Raw genomic sequence first — 19830 nt, 5'->3', positions numbered from 1 at the left:
TTTTTAATCCTCTCATACCCTCTATGGATTGATTGTATACTGCTGTAATTTGACATCACATTGCCCCTTTGGTTAATGAAGGGATTTTGTAAGAAAAAGAAAGAATTTCCATCTTGATAATTCTGCCACATAAAGGCTATTTTGTTTGATGTATATGTAGTTTGTTGCTATATTATGTATGTGAGAATTTATATCTGCTGTCTATTTTGCACTGCTCAGGAAGAAATGCATTTGTTTCTATTTCTCTGGGGTTGTACTACATGCAGAGTCTTGCATCTTAGGGTTTTGTTTGTATATATTAGTACTTTTAGTTTGTGGTCCTGTATTTGCATAGGGGTTATCTGTGTTCTGTATGTGTGACCAAGGTCAGGTATTCTGGTAGGAATAAATGTTAAGAAGCTTACAGTGTGCTTTGTGTAGTTTAATTCTGTGGTTAACAATTATGCGTTGTTATTTCTTATGACTTGTACAAATTTGCTGATGACCAGCTCTCCTTTGTTGTAAACCGCCTAGAACCACCAAGGTCTGGCGGTATATAAGAATAAAGTTATTATTATTATTAATTTTGTACACCGCTTTGATTTAAAGCGGTTTATAATTTAAAAAAAAAATAATAATAATAATACTTCTTCCAGGCATCAGAGTGACAAATCATCTGCCATAATCCAGTATATGTCCATCCCAAGCCTGGTTTATAAGTGCCACTGTTTGGGAATGATTGAACTGTAAACACAATAAATTTCAACATCCATAAAGCTGACATTTCCTTTTATTTTATTTTTTTTTTAAATAAAGACTGGTAAGCATAACATTAAAAAAAAAAAAAAATCACACATTCATGCTCCAGAAGTGTCATCAACTTAAGTCCCACAGTTTAATCTCACTTGAAGCCTATTTCTTGGAATTATGCAAAGCTAGTAAACATTACCTCTGGAGGATGATGATGATAGGACTGGGAAGAAGAATTCCAATCATCAACATCTCTACTTTCTTGTTGTTTTCTATTATAAATATCTTTCAACGATGATAGCTTCCTCTTCTCAGAAGAAATGAGCTATTTAAAAAAAAAAAAAAACCCCAACATTAACAAGCAAAATACATAGGTGGTTATTTTAGAAGCTCTGTTTTCTGTTTTGGACGTCTGAAAAATAGCAATTATACATTCGTATTGCATGGATATCCAAATCTCGATTTTATAAAGTAAGGATATGGACATCTAAAACTGCAGCATGTCCTTATGGCAACAGGAAGTGGTCCGGGGCAGAACTAAGGAGCAACCAAAATATGGACATCAAACTCTGATTGCAGAAGGGACTGTGTGGAGTGTGGGGTGCAGTGGTTAGAGCTACAACCCCAGCACCCTGTGCTCCTTGTGATCCTGGGCAAGTCACTTAATCCCCCTGTGCCCCGGGTACATTAGATAGAGTGTGAATCCGCCGGGACAGATAGGCAAAAATGCTTAAGTACCTGAATAATTTATAATCTGCACAGAATTGTAGGATATGCGGAATATAAGTAAATAACTATATCCCAAAAGATGGACATCTGTATTTAGTTCTGAAACTTGCCAAGTCTAGGCTACACAGTGGTGCTCTCATTGGGCAATTCTCCACTGGATGGTGTAAGAAAAATCACAGTTAATATTTTACTGTCCCTGGAGAACTCACTAATTTTTCTTTTAAACAGCTACAGTGAAGGAAAGGAAGGGGATGGGTTTTGATATACCACCTTTCTGTGGCTACAATCAAAGCAGTTTATATATATTATATGCAGGTACAGTCAAGCCTTGGTTTGCGAGCATAATTCATTCCAGAAGCATGCTTGTAATCCAAAGCACTTGTATATCAAAGCGAATTTCCCCATAGGAAATAATGGAAACTCACGATTCATTCCACAACCCCAAAACTTGAATACAAAATACTATACGTACTTGTATTGCAAGGCCTTGCTCATTTAGAACAGTCTCTACACTTCTGCAGCATCAGAGAGAGAAGAACCATCGGCTCAGTTGTGATGTGTGTCTACTGTATGTACTTGTATTGCAAGACATTGCTTGTATATCAAGTTCAAATTTAATAAAATGTTTTGCTTGTCTTGTAAAACACTTGCAAACCAAGTTACTTGCAATTAGAGAATGACACGGTGACAAAATTCATCACCGTTCCCGTCCCCGCGGATAACCGCGGTAAACAATCTTCATGTTATTCTTTAAGGAGAGAGGGAAGAATCAGAGTATGAATGGCCACAACCACTGACCCTCAAGCTTTGCTTTGAAGAATGCTGGTGTAAAAGGACTGAGGCTGAAATAGACACTAAAAAATGAAATGGGATTATTTCCCGCGGTTATCCGCGGGGACGGGAACGGTGATGAATTTTGTCACCGTGTCATTCTCTACTTGCAATCCAAGGTTTTACTGTACTTATTTTGTACCTGGGACATTTGAACAAGCAACCTCTGTTCCAGATGTTCGAACCTTTAGTTTATTCCTCCACATGGACATCTATGTGACCATTTTATAATATGGATGTTCCCATACTGCCCCAAAGATGTCTACAACCCTTGTTTTTCTCGGTTCATAGTTTAGATGTTTCAGTTTGTAAAATGGATGTTCATTCTGGACACTAAAACATTGATTTCTCATGTTTTTTACAACATGCTGTATCTGGGCTGATTCTATTCTAAAATACATGAGAAATGGATATCCACTTATTACATAGACTTGGATGTCCATATTCCGAGGTGGACATCTTTTATTTATTTTATTAAGATTATAGCCTGCCTAAACCCTAGGCAGGTTCCAAGAATACATATATAAATCAATAACAAAATAATAAATACTTAAAGAAAACACAATTATATTAAAACCTGCCCTTAATCTTTTTATAAGGCTGGGTTAGATTCAAACAATTTTTATTGATGGGAACAACAACAAATACAATGCCAAGGCACCCCCAAGGTGCTCAGTACAAACAAATATGCATCATATATAATAGTATAACAAACATGGACAAAAAAAAAAGGAACATCAACCAAACTTCCCCCCCCCCAGCCCACTCTATTGAGGGCGAGCGGAAAGGCACTCCGATGCCCTGGACTCTTATGAGCCCCGAAAATGCCGCACCACAAATAAAGCCTAAAAGAAAAAAGAAAATCATACTACACCAGTCAAATAGGCACAGAAATCCAAGACACCAAAAAACTTTTCAAACTACTAAAGGAACTCACAGACACCAAACCCTACCTAGCCACCAAAACCGCCCCTCCCACCACAGCAAACCAACTGGCTGAATTCTTCAGAAACAAAATCTCGACAGCCAGAAACACTTTCACCAGGACCCTAAGCCATCTTGACGAAATCTCACTACCACCCATAGAAAAAGAGGCCTACACAGCAGAAACTAGTCAGACTTCCCAAACTTACAATGGTCCGACCTAGAAAGACTCTACAACAAATACAATCATGCAGCCTGCAACCTCAACCACTACCCCCCATATCTGTTAAAAGCACCAGCACTAAATTCCGCACCCACCTCATGCGGTGGATCAGTTACATGCTAACAGAGGGCCAATTTCCACAAGACCTATCCAAAATCATCATAACCCCTATCCTGAAAGACCCAAAGGGAGCTACAGATCAGCCATCCAATTACAGACCTATAGCCTCCATACCGCTTTACGTCAAGCTAATGGAAGGCCTCGAAGCAAAACTTCTCACCGAATACTTAGAAAACCACAACATACTCCACCCCTCACAATCAGGCTTCAGAGGCAACTACAGCACAGAAACACTACTAGTTTCCCTCCTAGACACAGCCAAACAACACCTAAGTAAAGGCAAAAAAAATGCTACTCATAACTCGATCTCACAGTGGCATTTGACTTAGTAGAACACAACAGCCTCATACAGCTATGCAGATGACATCACCATCTTCCTGCCTTTTGACAAAACCAACCCCAACACAACGAACAAACTGCACACTGCACTAGAAAACAGTATCAAAATGGATGAGAGACCACAAATTAAAGCTGAATCAAGACAAAACCAACTTCTTACTTCTAGAAAAAAACAAAACCCCAACCATAACAAGCCTAGAAATAGACTCCATCACAAACCCATTGCAGCCCATCCTAAAACTGCTGGGAATAATGAAAGACAAAGGATGCATCATGCAACTTCAAATTAGCAAAACAATCCAGAAGGCATTCGCAACCTAAGGCAAATCCGAAAATACTTCAACAACCAACAATTCAAACTCTTGGTACAAGCGCTAATCCTAGGACTCATGGACTACCGTATTTTCACGCATATAACGCGCGCGTTATACGCGTTTTTACCTACCGCGCATACCCCTCGCGCGTTATATGCGTGAGCGCGGTATACAAAAGTTTTCAAACATAGTTCCCACCCTGCCCGACGCCCGATTCACCCCCCCCCCAGCAGGACCGCTCGCACCCCCACCCCGAACGACCGCTCGCACGCGCTCCCACCCGCACCCGCATCCACGATCGGAGCAAGAGGGAGCCCAAGCCCTCTTGCCCGGCCGACTCCCCGACGTCCGATACATCCCCCCCCCCCGGCAGGACCACTCGCACCCCCACCCCGAACGACCGCTCGCACGCGCTCGCACCCGCATCCACGATCGGAGCAAGAGGGAGCCCAAGCCCTCTTGCCCGGCCGACTCCCCGACGTCCGATACATCCCCCCCCCGGCAGGACCACTCGCACCCCCACCCCGAACGACCGCTCGCACGCGCTCGCACCCGCATCCACGATCGGAGCAAGAGGGAGCCCAAGCCCTCTTGCCCGGCCGACTCCCCGACGTCCGATACATCCCCCCCCCCCGGCAGGACCACTCGCACCCCCACCCCGAAGGACCGCCGACTTCCCGACAATATCGGGCCAGAAGGGAGCCCAAACCCTCCTGGCCACGGCGACCCCCTAACCCCACCCCGCACTACATTACGGGCAGGAGGGATCCCAGGCCCTCCTGCCCTCGACGCAAACCCCCCTCCCCCCCAACGACCGCCCCCCCCAAGAACCTCCGACCGCCCCCCAGCCGACCCGCGATCCCCCTGGCGACCCCCACGACCCCCCCACCCCCCTTCCCCGTACCTTTGGTAGTTGGCCGGACAGACGGGAGCCAAACCCGCCTGTCCGGCAGGCAGCCAACGAAGGAATGAGGCCGGATTGGCCCATCCATCCTAAAGCTCCGCCTACTGGTGGGGCCTAAGGCGCGTGGGCCAATCAGAATAGGCCCTGGAGCCTTAGGTCCCACCTGGGGGCGCGGCCTGAGGCACATGGGCCCAACCCGACCATGTGCCTCAGGCCGCGCCCCCAGGTGGGACCTAAGGCTCCAGGGCCTATTCTGATTGGCCCACGCGCCTTAGGCCCCATCAGTAGGCGGAGCTTTAGGATGGATGGGCCAATCCGGCCTCATTCCTTCGTTGGCTGCCTGCCGGACAGGCGGGTTTGGCTCCCGTCTGTCCGGCCAACTACCAAAGGTACGGGGAAGGGGGGTGGGGGGGTCGTGGGGGTCGCCAGGGGGGTCGCGGGTCAGCTGGGGGAGCGGTCGGAGGTTCTTGGGGGGGGCGGTCGTTGGGGGGGAGGGGGGTTTGCGTCGAGGGCAGGAGGGCCTGGGATCCCTCCTGCCCGTAATGTAGTATGGGAAGCCAAGTAGAAAAACATTTACGGTACTATCAGTGTGGAATTATTATATTCAAACATTGTCAATGCAAGCTTGAAGTCTAATCTTGAACAGATTTGGGTCAAGACCAGGGGTGCGCCACAGTGACCTCATTTAGTATTTTGCTGTCATAAACTATTGTGAATGTTTTTATTGTTAAACGCTTACTTCATAGGCGGTCTATAAATTTTAGAAATAAATAAATAAATATTATACTTTTGCAAACAGCACTATGGGGGGGGGGTGACTGTCTGTGGGATAGACTGGGTAAGGGAGGACTTTCTTAGAGTATCCTTCTGGGGAGCAAAAGGTTATAAGAACCAAGACCTCTCGTGTTTATGGTTATTTGAGTTGATTTAGGCCGGGTTTGGGGTTTTTTATTTATTGGGGGGATTATTGTTTTAAGAGTGGAATGGGAGGAGGTGTTCTTTCTGGGAATAGGAGGGTAAGAATTTGTTATCTAGATGTTCTAAGATTAGAAGTTAATGGAAAAACAACAAAAATCGTTTGAATATAAACCATAGATAAAAAGGCAAGAAAAGCAAGGTGAAGAGAACTATTTCAATCCACAGGCACACAGAATTTGTGGATGTACAAATAAGCAAATGAGCAGCAGTTTGTACCGGACTGTCTGCACATGTAGGTAGTAATTGAACATAGCTCAGTGGATGCTACCTATAAATAAGCTGAGAAACTGGCGAACAGTCTGAGCATCAAATGTTTTAAGAACATGTACCACTTTCCCATCTTTATAGACTTTTTCAACTATATAGTTTGCCCTAAATAAAGAACAGCCTACATTCACTGCAAAACTATTACTACTACTATTAATTATTTCTATAGCGCTACCAGACATACGCAGCACTGTATAACATCACAAAGAGGACAGTCCCTGCTCAAAGAGCTTACAATCTAAACACAACATGTAGTCCTCCCACAGCACTAACCACCTGTGCCAATGCCATACAGACTCACCTGAAGGCCCTGCTAATGGAACTCACTAGCACTTAACTGACAGAAAACTCATGCCCCAACAGCCAAGAAGAGAAGCTGCTGGTGGCCAAGTTAGGGGGTTGTAGAAGAAAAAGAATTCCTTATTTGGCAACTTGATTCCTGGTGGTAATACTGTGTTTCTAATGCTAGGAATCAAAGCTGCCCTTTTGAACCCCAGTGGCAAACAGACAGGAGCACCCAAGAATCGCTCCTACTCCACCACCAATGCACGAAGACACTCCAGCCCCATTCCTTGGTAAGTGCCAGGGGTAGAAGAAAATTCAGCCTGATGCTGATCGGGTTTATCTGAAATTACCGCAACAGATAGCAAAAATACACTTACCACACACTATGTGCTGATACATTTGAGCAGATGTTAGCCATGCTCCCAAAAATTATCAAACAAGTACAGCTCTCTCTCCAGATTCACAGTTTCCCTACTCGCAAATTCAGTTAGTCGCAATTTTTTTCTTCTTCTTTTTGCAGGCTGCCCGAACCTCCCCAGACCTTACCTGGTGGTCTAGCGGCGATGCGGGGCAGGAGCGATCTTCCTATGCTCCTGTCCTGTCTCGAGACTACTACGGGAACTCACAGCAGCCATTTTGATGACAGCTTTGCACGAGGCAGGAACATAGGAAGATCGCTTCTGCCTCGCGTCGCCGCTAGACCACCAGGTAAGGTCGGGGACGCAGCAGGGAGGCGCGGGTGGTTCAGAGCCAGCCCCAAAAATTATTTGCGATTTTTCTCTATACGAGGGCTGGCTCTGCACCTAATACAGAGGGAGAAGTGTAAATGCAAAGTTTTACCACACTTTAGTAAACAGGCCCCTAAGTGAATTCTGCTACACAAGCCCCAAATATGTGCAAATACTTTAAAATTTTAAAAGCTTGAACAAAACAAATAGCTAGTAGAGTAGGTTTAAATGAGCAACATTCTCAATGGAGACAGGTAAATAGTGCTGATGACACAAAGTTATTCAAAGTTGTTAAATCACAAAATGATTGCGAGAAATTACAAATGAATCTCATGAGACTGGGCCATCAAAATGGCAGATGATGTTTAATGTGATCAAGTGCAATGTGATGCATGTGGGAAAGAGGAGCCTGAACAATAGCTATGTGATGTATGGTTCCACGATAGGAATCACTGCCCAGGATCTAAGTGTCATCACTGAGGATACATTGAAACCCTCAGCTCAATGTGCGGTGGCGGCTAAGAAAACAAATAGAATATTAGGAATTATCAGGAAAAGGGATGGAAAACCAAGATGAAAATGTTATAATGCCCTCGTATCTATCGCTCTATGGTACAGCTGCACCTCAAATAATGTGTGCAATTCTAGTCACTATATCTCAAAAAAAAGATATAGCAAAATTAGAAAAGGTACACAGAAGGGCAACAAAAATGATAAAAGGGATGGGCCAATTTCCCTATGAGGAAAGGTTAAAGTGGCTAGGACTCTTCAGCTTGGAGAAGAGATGGCTCAGGGGAGATATGATAGAGGTCTATAAAATACTGAGTGGAATGGAAAGGGCAGATGCAAGTCACTTGTTTACTCTTTCCAAAAATACTAGGACTAGGGGGCATATAATGAAGCTACTAAGTAGTAGATTTAAAACAAACCAGAGAAAATATGTTTTTATTCAACGTGTAATCAAATTCTCCCTGCCAAGCTCTGCACCCTGTCCGCCTTCCTGCCAGGCTCTGCACCCTGTCCCCCCTCTGGTGGTCTAGTGGTAGGCCAGGGCAGGAGACAGGGCAGGCCGACACGGGACAGTGGCCTAGTGACAGGCAGACAGGGCAAGGCCCCCACCCCCCGACAGGGCCCCCCCACTCTGAGGCAAACAGACAGGCAGGGCCCCTCCCTTACCTTAACTCCGGCAGTCCAGCACTATAGAGCAGGAGCTTTCAGCCTCCTGCCCTTCCCTCCAACTTTCTCCCCAGCAGCAGCGGCAGAGTCGGAGTGGCAAGCAGGCAGGCACGAGTTTTTCACTTCCTGCCTTGTCCCATGCCGCTCCATGAATGGCGGTCCTGCTTCAGCCTCCTGCCCTTCTCTCCTGCTTTTTCCCAAGTGGCACCAGCACCGGCAGAGCAGCAAGCAGGCAGGTGTGGGTTTTTTGCTTCCTGCCTTGTCCCGCGCCGCTCTGTGAATGGCTGCCCCAGTTCTCACGAGAACTGGGGCAGCCATTCACAGAGCGGCGTGGGACAAGGCAGGAAGCAAAAAAACTTGCACCTGCCTGCTTGCGCTCTGCTGCTCAGGAAAAAGCAGGAGAGAAGGGAAGAAGGCTGAAATATCCTGCCCTACAGCGCTGGACTGTCATTCATGGAGTGGCATGCGACAAGGCAGGAAGCGAAAAACGCGCACCTGCCTTTTTGCCGCTCCAACTCTGCCGCTGCTGCTGGGGAGAAAGCCAGAGGGAAGGGCAGGAGGCTGAAAGCTCCTGCCCTACAGCATAGGAATTAAGGTAGGGGAGGGGGGGTTAGTTAGTATTCGCTCCATAAGACGCACCCTTATTTCCACCCACTTTTTTTGGGGAAAAAAGTGCATCTTATAGAGCGAAAAATACAGTAAACTCTGGAATTCATTGCTGGAGAATGTGGTGAAATCAGTTAGCATAGCAGGGTTTAAAAAAGGTTTGGATAATTTCCTAAAAGAGAAGTCTAAAGGCCATTATTAAGATGGCTTGGGAAAACCACTGCCTATTCTTAGGATAAGAAGCATAAAATCCATTTTATTCCTTGGGATCTTGCCAGGTACCTGTGTGGGCCATTGTTGGAAACAGGATAGTGGGCTTGATAGACCTTCTTAGGTTCTTATGTTCTTAAATACCTGTTTGGAAGCTGTTTTTGTGAATTGCTGATTTGAGAACACATTTTCAAAATGCTCAGGTAAAGGTTGATATATTTCTCTTTCATCCAGTTTCCAGTACGTAAAACCTACATTTTATGGCAACAAAAATGTATTAGATAAAGCATTTACTTCTTTGACTTATTCATTCCACATAACAGTAGGAACTATACAAATGTGGGAGAAATACAGCAACCCAGGTGATGGTCTCTCCTCCCCCCAAAAAAATAAAAGCTCTTGACAGATAAACACATACACACTTGCAAAAACACAAAAACATTGTTTATTACTCCATCCTCCCAAAGTAAGGGCTGCTATGACCATAAGAAAAGAAGTCCTTCAAACAGATACGTTGAAATACTCCTTTACATGGGCTAGAATAGCATAGTTATTTACTTGTAGCAGGTGTTATCAGAGAATAGCACCCGAACCCCCGTTGACCCTCCCACCCGACCCTCCCACCGCGAGACGACTACAAATCTCCTGGCTCCAGCAGTATCCGCAGCACTCCAAACACGCTGCCTTGCGGCCCTCCACCGCCCCGATTTCCTCTGCTGCGTCCCTGATGACATCATCAGAGACGCGGCAGAGGAAATCAGGGCAGCAGGCCGCAAAGCAGTGCGCCCAGAGCGCTGCGGACACTGCTGGAGCCGGGAGGCCCATCGGTCGACTCTGAATGGGAGGGTCAGTGGGGTCGGCTGCATGGTGGCAGTAGTGGCGGGGGGGTGAAGATGGAAACATGCTTCTCAAGGGTTATACTGCAAAAGGGGATGGGAGAGAGGCAGGCAGGCAGGCAGGCTGGCTTCGTAGGGTGGGGGTGGGACAAAGTCTGGAAGGCAGTGAGGGGGACATAGGAAGGAGGCACTTGGGGCACTAAGGACATAGGAAGGGGCACTGAGGGCACTAAGGACACAGGACAGAGGCACTGGATGCACTAAGGACACAGGAAGGAGACAATGGGGTACTAAGGACACAGGACGGAGGCACTGGGGGCAATAAGGACACGGGAAGGAGGCACTAGGGGCACTAAGGACATGGGAAGGAGGCACTGGGGCCACTAAGGACATAGGAAGGGCTACTAAGGACATGGGAAGGAGGCACAAGGACATAGGAAGGGGCATTAAGGACATAGGAAGGGGCACTAAGGACATAGGAGGCACTGAGGGCACTAAGGACATAGGAAGGAAGCACTGAGGGCACTAAGGACATAGGAGACACTGAGGGCACTAAGGATATAGGAAGGAGGCACTGAGAGCACTAAGGACATAGGATGGGACACTATGTACATAGGAAGGGGGCCACGGAGAGACAGGCAGGCATGGCGCAACAAAGAAAAACAGACAGACAGGGGGCCAGAGAGAGACACAGACAGAAAGAATGACAGACAGACAGCGTCCAAGAAGAAAGAGAGACAAAGAAAAAAAAACCAGACAGACAGACATCTACTCTAGCACCCGTTAATGTAACAGGCTTAAACACTAGTTGAGTTATAATAGGATTTGTGGGTTATCTAGAGATCCTGGTTTCTTTGCTGGCCACTTGGGGGGGGGGTTTGGGGTTTTATAGGGGAGGAGAATTGGTGGGATGGATGGGGGGAAGGTGGAACCTGAGGGGTGGATGACGGAGTTTGCAGGAATTTCCTTGTTGCACTGTTCTGATTACTAATGTTAATCTATACTGTTGGGTTTGTAGACCTAGTATGGGGAATGGGGTGGGGGAGGGTCTGTTTGTAAAAACCATTTTGTTTGACATAGGTTGCTTTGTCTATACTGTTCTTGTGGATTTGTATGTGTCATCAATAAAAACTGTTTCAAACTTCACAGTCTTCGTCTGTTTTCTCAGGCTTGCCAAATGAGACATTTAAATGACTGGTTCCGGGGCACTTGTCATTTTTCGGCCACTGCCTCGGAACTTGCTCTTTGCACCCCATACCATTTTAGTTATTTGTTGCACACTCTGCATCTTCCTAGGGGGCCACCACCAGTTGGTGACTTGCTTTTTAAACCGTTACGTCAAGTGTGGAGGCGCTTATGTAAAGCGCTACATATTAACCCTACTGCCACAGCTTACTTGCCTTTTCTGGACAACAAAGACTTTCCACCTGGGACATCCAAGTTTCCTCTTTCAGTGTGGAGAACTTCTAATTTGCAATATATATTTCAGGTGGTAACAGCACAGGGTACTATACCGTCTTTCCCAGTTATGCAGACTGAGTATCATTGGACACCCCTGGACTGGTTGGCTTATGCTCAGATGGCATCATATATTCGATCTCTCCCTTCAGCGGGGCTCACTAATCACAGTCAGGAGACCATCTCGGAAGCGCTCTGTCTATCTGCACAGACCCAGATTCCCCTGAAATTCCACTTACGTTTCCTTCGTGAGAGTCTGGGGTACATTTCTTATGACTCTTATGCAGCCCGCTGGTCTGGGGACTTGTCCTGCGAGGTGACTGGCTTACACATCCAGCAGGGTCTCAAAAACATTTCTAACCTCACCTCTCATGTGACCCTCCTTGAACTGAACTATAAATTCTACTTGCGCCTTTATAGGTCACCAACATACTTATGTCGTGCTAAACTTAGCCCCACAGACAATTGTCTCAAATGTGCGCAACCCAGGGTGACCCTGGGTCATCAATTTTGGGCTTGTCCATTGGTCCAGGGTTTTGGACTCAAGTACAGCAGCACATTGCCTCAATGTGGCACCACGGCTATGTTAACTGCCCGGAACTGCTTTTCACTCTGGGATCTCTTCCCCGGGTGTCCCCGAAGGGCTTCCGGGGTTTTTTGGCTCGGACCTTCCTTTTGGGAAAGAAAACTATATTACATTGCTGGATTGTATCGGACCCACCAACTGTGGCACTTTGGCGCACTCTCATGCTTCGTCAAGCTTCTATGGAGCGCATGTCCTTGACCTCACTGGACACTCCTAAGGGCCATGTATATTGCTCTGTTTGGGAACCCTTTTGGCTTACTTTGACTCATAAAGCTCGTAGTAATCTGTTAAACCCGTAATGCTATTTGTATATTGGAAGATGGATCATTTGTTCTTGTGGGATATTGGGGTGGTGGGGTCAGGGAGGGGGGATGGGGGGATGAACCATAGTTGTAGTTCTTGCATATTGTGTTTGCAATAATATTTTCTTGCCTATTTTGCAAAATTAATAAACATACTTAAACATAAAAACTGTTTCAACATAAAACGGTAGCAGTGCTCTGTGGAAGCTTCAATGATGGCTGACACATGCGTAGATAGTGGAAAAGCATCTAATCGCTTGGAAAGACAGAGATTCCATGCAGTGAAAGTTAATGAACATAGATTGGGATAGAATAGAGAGCCTTCATTCTATATCAGCAATGTTGAGAAGACTTGAAGCGTGATTAGTTCCTGTATACTGAATTGCAGGAGGGGGAACCATGGTTGACGTGGCCACCGAGGTGCTATAAGAATCATGGAGGCCTGTTCTCAGCAAAGTCTGAGTAAAGTTTTCCCAACTAGAGGAATTGCAGGAAAAACAAAGAAATTTGTCTCGCCAGTCAAGTAGAAAGGCACTGGATTCTAGATAACTGGGTGTGTATAGTCTGGAACAGAAGAGTGGAAGGTTTTTGTTGTGGGGGACTCAAAGAGATCCAACCTCTGGAGTCCCCCAATCCTTGAATATCTGACGTAACACAGTTGAGTGAACATTTGTGAGATTGAAGGAGTCTGCACAACTTGTCCACTAAAATGATTTGTTTCTCTGCAAGATAAATTGTTTTGAGAAATATGTTGTGAGGATTTGAATCACTTCTTGGCAGAGAGTGAGATCCTGTGCCCCCTTGTTTGTTCATGTAGAAATGGCTACCTGGTTGTGTGTTCGAAAGAGTACTACTTGATTGAGGAGATGATCTTGAAATGTGCATAAAGCATTTCGGATTGCTCAAGGAGGTTTATGTGGAGAGTTTTCTTGTGAGGATTCCAGCTGCCCTGCATATGTAAGTTGTTGAGGTGGGCTCCCCAACCAAGCATGGAAACATCCGTTGCTAATTTCTTTTGGTGTGGTGGAGTTTAGAATAGAAGGCATCTTGAAAGAATGGCCAGGGATAACCACCACTGAAGAAACTGACAAAAATCAGAGATTACTCGTAAGTGTTGGGAGAATATTCCGGTCGCATGAGACCACTGGGTTGAGAGTGTCCACTGGGGTTTTCTGAGATGTAAACAGGCAAATGTTGTCACACCAGATCCTCATTTCTTTCCCCCGCTCATTCAGCTTCCCCTACTTACCCTGTTACATTCCAAATGTGCCCACTTCAGAATTCCTTCACTTTCAGAGATCCAGCGTACTATTAATTCCATGAACTTCAAAAGTGCTAACATAGATATAATTTCCCCATTCATCCTTAAACAATATTTTGCCATATTCGGATCCCATATATTGGAATTAGTTTCTGCAAGCCTGACTACAAGTTCTGTACCAAAATCCTGAAAGGAAGCCACTATTTACCCAACCATTAAAGATTTCAAAGTAAGTGCTGCCGAATGTACGAACTATCGCCCCATTTCTAATTTCTCCTTCTTGTCAAAAATCACTGACAAGATTGTTTTAATCAAATATCCGACTTCGTGGAAAGCACTAATGCCTTACATCCAAATCAACTGAAGCTAGAAAAACCCGAAAAGATGGGAGCTGTAACACTCAAAGATCTAGGGGCTTGGGAGTCTTTTTTGTAATCGTCTAGGGGCTTGGGAGTCTTTTTTGTAATCGTCTAGGGGCTTGGGAGTCTTTTTTGTAATCGTCTAGGGGCTTGGGAGTCTTTTTTGTATCGTCTAGGGGCTTGGGAGTCTTTTTTGTTCCTTACATCCAAATCAAACAGGATTCAGAAAACACCACTCAACTGAACTCTCATTAATTGGCCTTCTTAACATTAACTATCACCTAGATCATCATAACTCTATCATACTCATATCTCTTGACCTATCCTCAGCATTTGATACAATTAATCATCACTTACTCATTCATCGGTTAGAGGAAATAGGCATATCTGGCCAAATCCTCAATTGGTTTATCTCATATTTCAAGGACCATACCTACAAGTTATCATTTAAAGGCTCCATATCTCACACATTCTTGAATGACTATGGTATACCACAAGGCTCAATACTCTCTCCGCCCCTCTGATCACGCTTGGACAATCAATTAGCTTCACTGTTTATGCCTATGCTGACGATATCCAGCTAATCCATCCTATCAATCTGGATAACCCAGTAGACATTAATCAAAAGCTTGATAAAATACATGATTAGTTAAATTCTAATAAGTTATCACTCAATGTCAGTAAAACTAAAACAATGGTCTTCCCAATTAGGAAAGGATGTCCTCTTCTCTCTCCTATTAAATTAAAAACTATACCGATACAGACAGTTCATACTATTAAGCTCTTAGGAATAACTTTTGATGAAAACCTTACTTTTCACGAACATATAAGCACAGTCGTTCAAAAGTGCTTTTATCGCCTAAGAATGACCGCTCTTTAGGTAAAATCCTTGACCATTCTGCTTTAAACACTCTAAATTCATTCATTGGTCATTTTCTGCTTGGACTACAGTAATGCTTTATACCATGGAATTACCAAGAAAGACCTAAGACACCTACAGATAGTTCAGAATACTGCTATTAAAGTTATTTACAAGTCCAAAAAATCTGATCATGTAATGCCTCTCTTCATTAAAGCCCATTGGCTCCCTTTCAAACATCGAGTTACATATAAAACTTTATTACTGACTTTTAAAACCAGAAAAACAGGTCAGCCAGAATTTATCAATAGATTTTTGATTCCACATACCTCATCACGTTCCCTTCGATCCTCTGATCTAAACTTATTAGCAATTCCATCTCTGAGCCATATAAATACTAGGAGAAATACTATCTTTTCTGTGGTCGCTCCCACCCTTTGGAACTCAGTACCAAACCCGTTAAGAGAAACAACCCTTTTTAAAGATGCTTTCCAAGTTTAACTGTCCTTATTAGTATTTAAAAAAATATTTTAGCCCATCTTTATTGGACTAACTTGTTACTACCCCGTCCTCTTGTTTTTCACTGGTATCCTCTCTTTCCTTAAAATTATATTGTAGTTCTCCCTATTTCCCTTTTGTACCTGTTTGTCCAGTCTTGTGTCTTGTTTTTCTGTCCTTTTTCTGTTAATTGTTTTATGGTATACTAGTTGTTTAGCCTGTTACATTAACGGGTGCTAGCAGCCCTTCTCCCTTATTTTTACCTCATCCCTGTCAAGCAGCACTCCCACCCATTCCCTGCTCCCCCTATATAGCAGTAGTCCTTCTCCTTTTATCTCCCCCTGTTCAGCATCACCCCCCCATTTCCAGCTCCCCATATCCAGCAGTAGCTCTTCTCCTTTACTTCCTGCTCCCCCCCCCCATCCAGCAGTAGCCCTTCTCCCTTACTTGTATGTTCCCCACTGTCCATTAGGAACCCTTCTCCCTTATCTGTAAACCATGCAGCCTTACATTTTAGAAGTCCCCCACCCCATTCTGCCCAGCTCCCTTGTCAAATTTCAAAACTGCAGGCAGTGGCTGCTCCTCACCCAATCCCCGCTTACAGCGGCCCCGCACTCGCGGTCTGGTTGGCTCCCTTGCTGGAGCTTTTCACGGTGTTGTCTCCTTTTTTACTAAAACCTGCTTCCTACCTCCCCTTAAAGTAACGGTGCACACAGGGAAAATTGTTATGGCAACCATAGAACGTGTCCCGAGGAAAATGTAGCACAGTTGGTTGCGCTGTGAAAGGAAAATAATAGCATTAAGGGATCAGGGAGCAAGGCAGAACTTAAAAGAGGAAAACCTTAGCAGAATTATTATTAAGTTTATACTTGCCGCTGCGGCTGCTCTCACGATCCCCGCCAGCGTCGGATCGTGAAAGGAGCCGCTGTTACAGGGATCGATGGCGGCGGTGACGGCAAAATTACTTTAAGGGGAGGTAGGAAGCAGGTTTTAGTAAAGAAGCACAAACAGTGAACGGTGGCGGCGAATGGAGAGAGTACTGTAGGGGCATGTGGCGAAGCACAAACAGGGAACGGCGGCGGCGAAGGGAGAGAGTACTGTAGGGGCATGGGGCTCCTACCTGCGGGTGCGTACATCGCGGCGACGGCAATAATGGAACAGCCACCGCTGCGTCTTTCAACAGGGAGCAGGCAGTTCAAGTTGGAGCTTTGGTCTGGCCTGCTCCCTGCTCGTCTTACCATATTGTATTTTTTTAGTTGAAAGACGCGGCGGTGGCTCCTCTCATGATCCCCACCTGTGTCGGAAGTCCGACACAGGTGGGGATCGCGAGAGGAGCCACCGCCGCGTCTTTCAACTAAAAAATACAATACGGCAGGGAGCAGGCCAGACTGAAAAACAGCAAGGAGCAGCAGAGAGCATGGCAGAGCGAAAAACAGAACCCTAAGCCGCGCATGCGCACTCCTACCTGTCGCTACAGCTCACGGAAAAGCGGCACACACTTAGGAACTGCGCATGCACGGCCTAGCGTTTTATTATATTAGATTATTTGTATTACCATAGTTTTTATTGTACAACCACCTTGAAATACATGATAAAGTGGTATATCAAACTTTTAATAAACTTGAAACTTGAAACATAAACTGTGGATGCCATGTAGCTAAGGAGATTCATGTTACCCCTCTCTTGAAACATGCACACCAGTTGCTCATATTCACCTTTAGTTTTAACCTTGTTTTTTTTATTGTAAACCGCCTAGATGTAATGATAGGTGGGACATCAAATATATAATAAACTTGAAACTTGACATGTGGTGATGTGCTGGAGATTAGAGAGAGACTTTCTAGCAAATTTGGATCAAAGCTGTGCTACAAAGACACGAGCATGCAGGGAATATTGGAAAGCCAATCTTGTACATTCCCATCAAGGTCTGATATTCTGAATTATTCTTGCTTGTGCATGGCAATGGACACTGCTGAAGTATGAGAAACAATTTCAAAGGCGTCAAAAGTAGAAAGTACCTCATACTTTCATTTTTCAAGCAGGTCACTGGAGATGTGTTGAAAAGTATTTAGATGTTCTGAGGGAATGTATTGCTCATAAAGAGATAGATTTTGAATAAGGGACTTCAAATAAAAGGCCATATAAAAGTTATAATTTAAGATCCTGCTGGCAAGCATGGAGCTTTGGAATGCCCTGCAACCAAACTTGTTGAGTGCTCTATCTTCTCTTCAAGGTGGAGTGCTTGCATAAGTTCTGGAATTATACACCTTCTTTAAAGTAGACTACCACCAAGGAAAGATGTAGTAATTGGGGTCTGTCATACCCTGGGCAAGACTGGATCCTGTACAGAGTAAAAAGCTTGGGTGGAGTTACTGGGACAGAGAATGGTGCTTCCCAGTTTTTTTATAATGCCTTATAATAAATTATGGAGTGGTAGTTTTATGCAATCTCTTGGCCACTCTTTGTATTCTAAAGCATCCATTCATTCTGCTCTAGGCTCCGTCTCTGATTCCATGTTTATGGGAAGAGCCTGGCCCATCTGTCTGATATATTTTGTAAAAGACATACTTTCTAATCGAGACCTTCTGTAAGGAGATGGCAGAGAAGATCCTACAGTGTGCCATAAGATCCCTCTGCAGACAAATCAGAGTAACATAGAAACATAGAAAATGACGGCAGAAAAGGGCCAAAGCCCATCAAGTCTGCCCACTCCAGTGACCCTTCCCCCATGAGTTTGCTCACCAACCTCCTGCCCTTACCTCATTAGAGATCCCACATGAATATCCCATTTATTTTTTAAATCTGCCACGCTGTTGGCCTCAATCACCTGCCGTGGGAGTTCATTCCAATGATCGACCACCCTCTCAGTGAAGAAATACTTTCTGGAGTCACCATGAAATTTCCCTCCCCTGATTTTCAGCGGATGCCCTCTGGTGGACGAAGGTCCCATAAGACGAAAGATATCCTCTTCCACCTCGATACGACCCGTGATATATTTAAATGTCTCAATCATGTCCCCTCTCTCTCTTCGTTCTTCAAGTGAGTACAGCTGCAATTTATTCAGCCTTACTTCATACGGGAGATCCTTGAGCCCCGAGACCATCCTGGTGGCCATCCGCTGAACTGACTCAACTCTCAGCACATCTTTCCGGTAATGTGGTCTCCAGAATTGAACACAATATTCCAAATGAGGTCTCACCATGGACCTGTACAGTGGCATTATGACCTCTGGCATCCTGCTGATAAAACCTCTACGAATACAACCCATCATTTGCCTTGCCTTGGAGGAAGCCTTTTCCACTTGATTGGCAGTTTTCATGTCATCACTAATGATTACTCCTAAATCCCGTTCTTCCGCGGTCCTAACTAAGGTCTCACCATTTAACGTGTAAGTCCTGCACAGATTTCTTTTACCCAGGTGCATCACTTTGCATTTTTTAGCATTGAAGTTGAGCTGCCAAGTCGATGACCATTGTTCTAATAGTAGTAGGTCCTGAATCATACTGCCAGGCATAGTGCTTTTACCTACTATGTTGCACAGTTTGGCGTCATCGGCGAACAATTATACTTTTCCTCTGAGCCCTTGGGTCATATCACTTATGAATATGTTGAATAGGATTTGACCCAAGACCGAGCCCTGTGGCACTCCACTGGTCACATCTGATGTTTTGGATGGGGTACCATTTACCATCACTCTCTGAAATCTACCGCTCAGCCAATCTTTAACCCATGCAGCTAGTGTTTCCCCTAATCCCAGCGATTTCAACTTGTTCAATAACCTGCGGTGTGGGACGCTATCAAAAGCTTTGCTGAAGTCCAAATACACTACGTCCAGGGACTCCCCGGCATCCAGTTATCTTGTTACCCAGTCGAAGAAGCTAATCAGATTTGATTGGCAGGACCTGCCCTTGGTAAATCCATGTTGATGGGGATCACGTAGATTTTCTTCATCCAGGATTGTATCAAGTTTCTGTTTGATCAGTGTTTCTATGAGTTTGCATACTATGGATGTGAGACTTACCGGTCTGTAATTTGCCGTCTCTGTCCTGCAGCCCTTTTTGTGGAGCGGAATAACGTTAGCTGTTTTCCAGTCCAAGGGGACTCTTCCAGTGCTTAGGGAGAGATTGAAGAGCACAGACAATGGTTCTGCCAGGACTTCTCTCAACTCTCTGAGCACCCTGGGGTGTAGGTTGTCTGGTCCCATGGCTTTGTTCACTTTGAGTCTTGAGAGTTCGCAGTAAACGCTACTGGGCGTAAACTCGAAATCTTGAAACGGGTCTTTCTGGCTCCCGGCGCCTCACAGGTGAA

At 45.0% G+C, this 19830-nt stretch overlaps 1 protein-coding gene across 8 annotated transcripts in view; it reads right to left on the bottom strand.

The window, feature by feature from the left end:
• The window catches only part of MPHOSPH9 (M-phase phosphoprotein 9), a 154431-nt gene that overhangs the window by 80772 nt on the left and 53829 nt on the right, over window positions 1-19830 (bottom strand). For all 8 annotated transcript variants that reach the window (XM_033954541.1, XM_033954540.1, XM_033954544.1 and 5 more), the window contains 2 exons: window positions 9508-9614; window positions 929-1054 (listed from right to left, as the gene is read on the bottom strand). In XM_033954541.1, the coding sequence (XP_033810432.1) occupies window positions 929-1054; window positions 9508-9614 (233 nt within the window). The remainder of the gene's footprint in view (window positions 1-928; window positions 1055-9507; window positions 9615-19830) is intronic.

The sequence above is a fragment of the Geotrypetes seraphini genome, chromosome 8 (assembly GCF_902459505.1).
Source record: "Geotrypetes seraphini chromosome 8, aGeoSer1.1, whole genome shotgun sequence".
Taxonomy (NCBI): Eukaryota; Metazoa; Chordata; class Amphibia; order Gymnophiona; family Dermophiidae; genus Geotrypetes; species Geotrypetes seraphini.
This window is presented reverse-complemented; position numbering and strand designations above follow the sequence as displayed.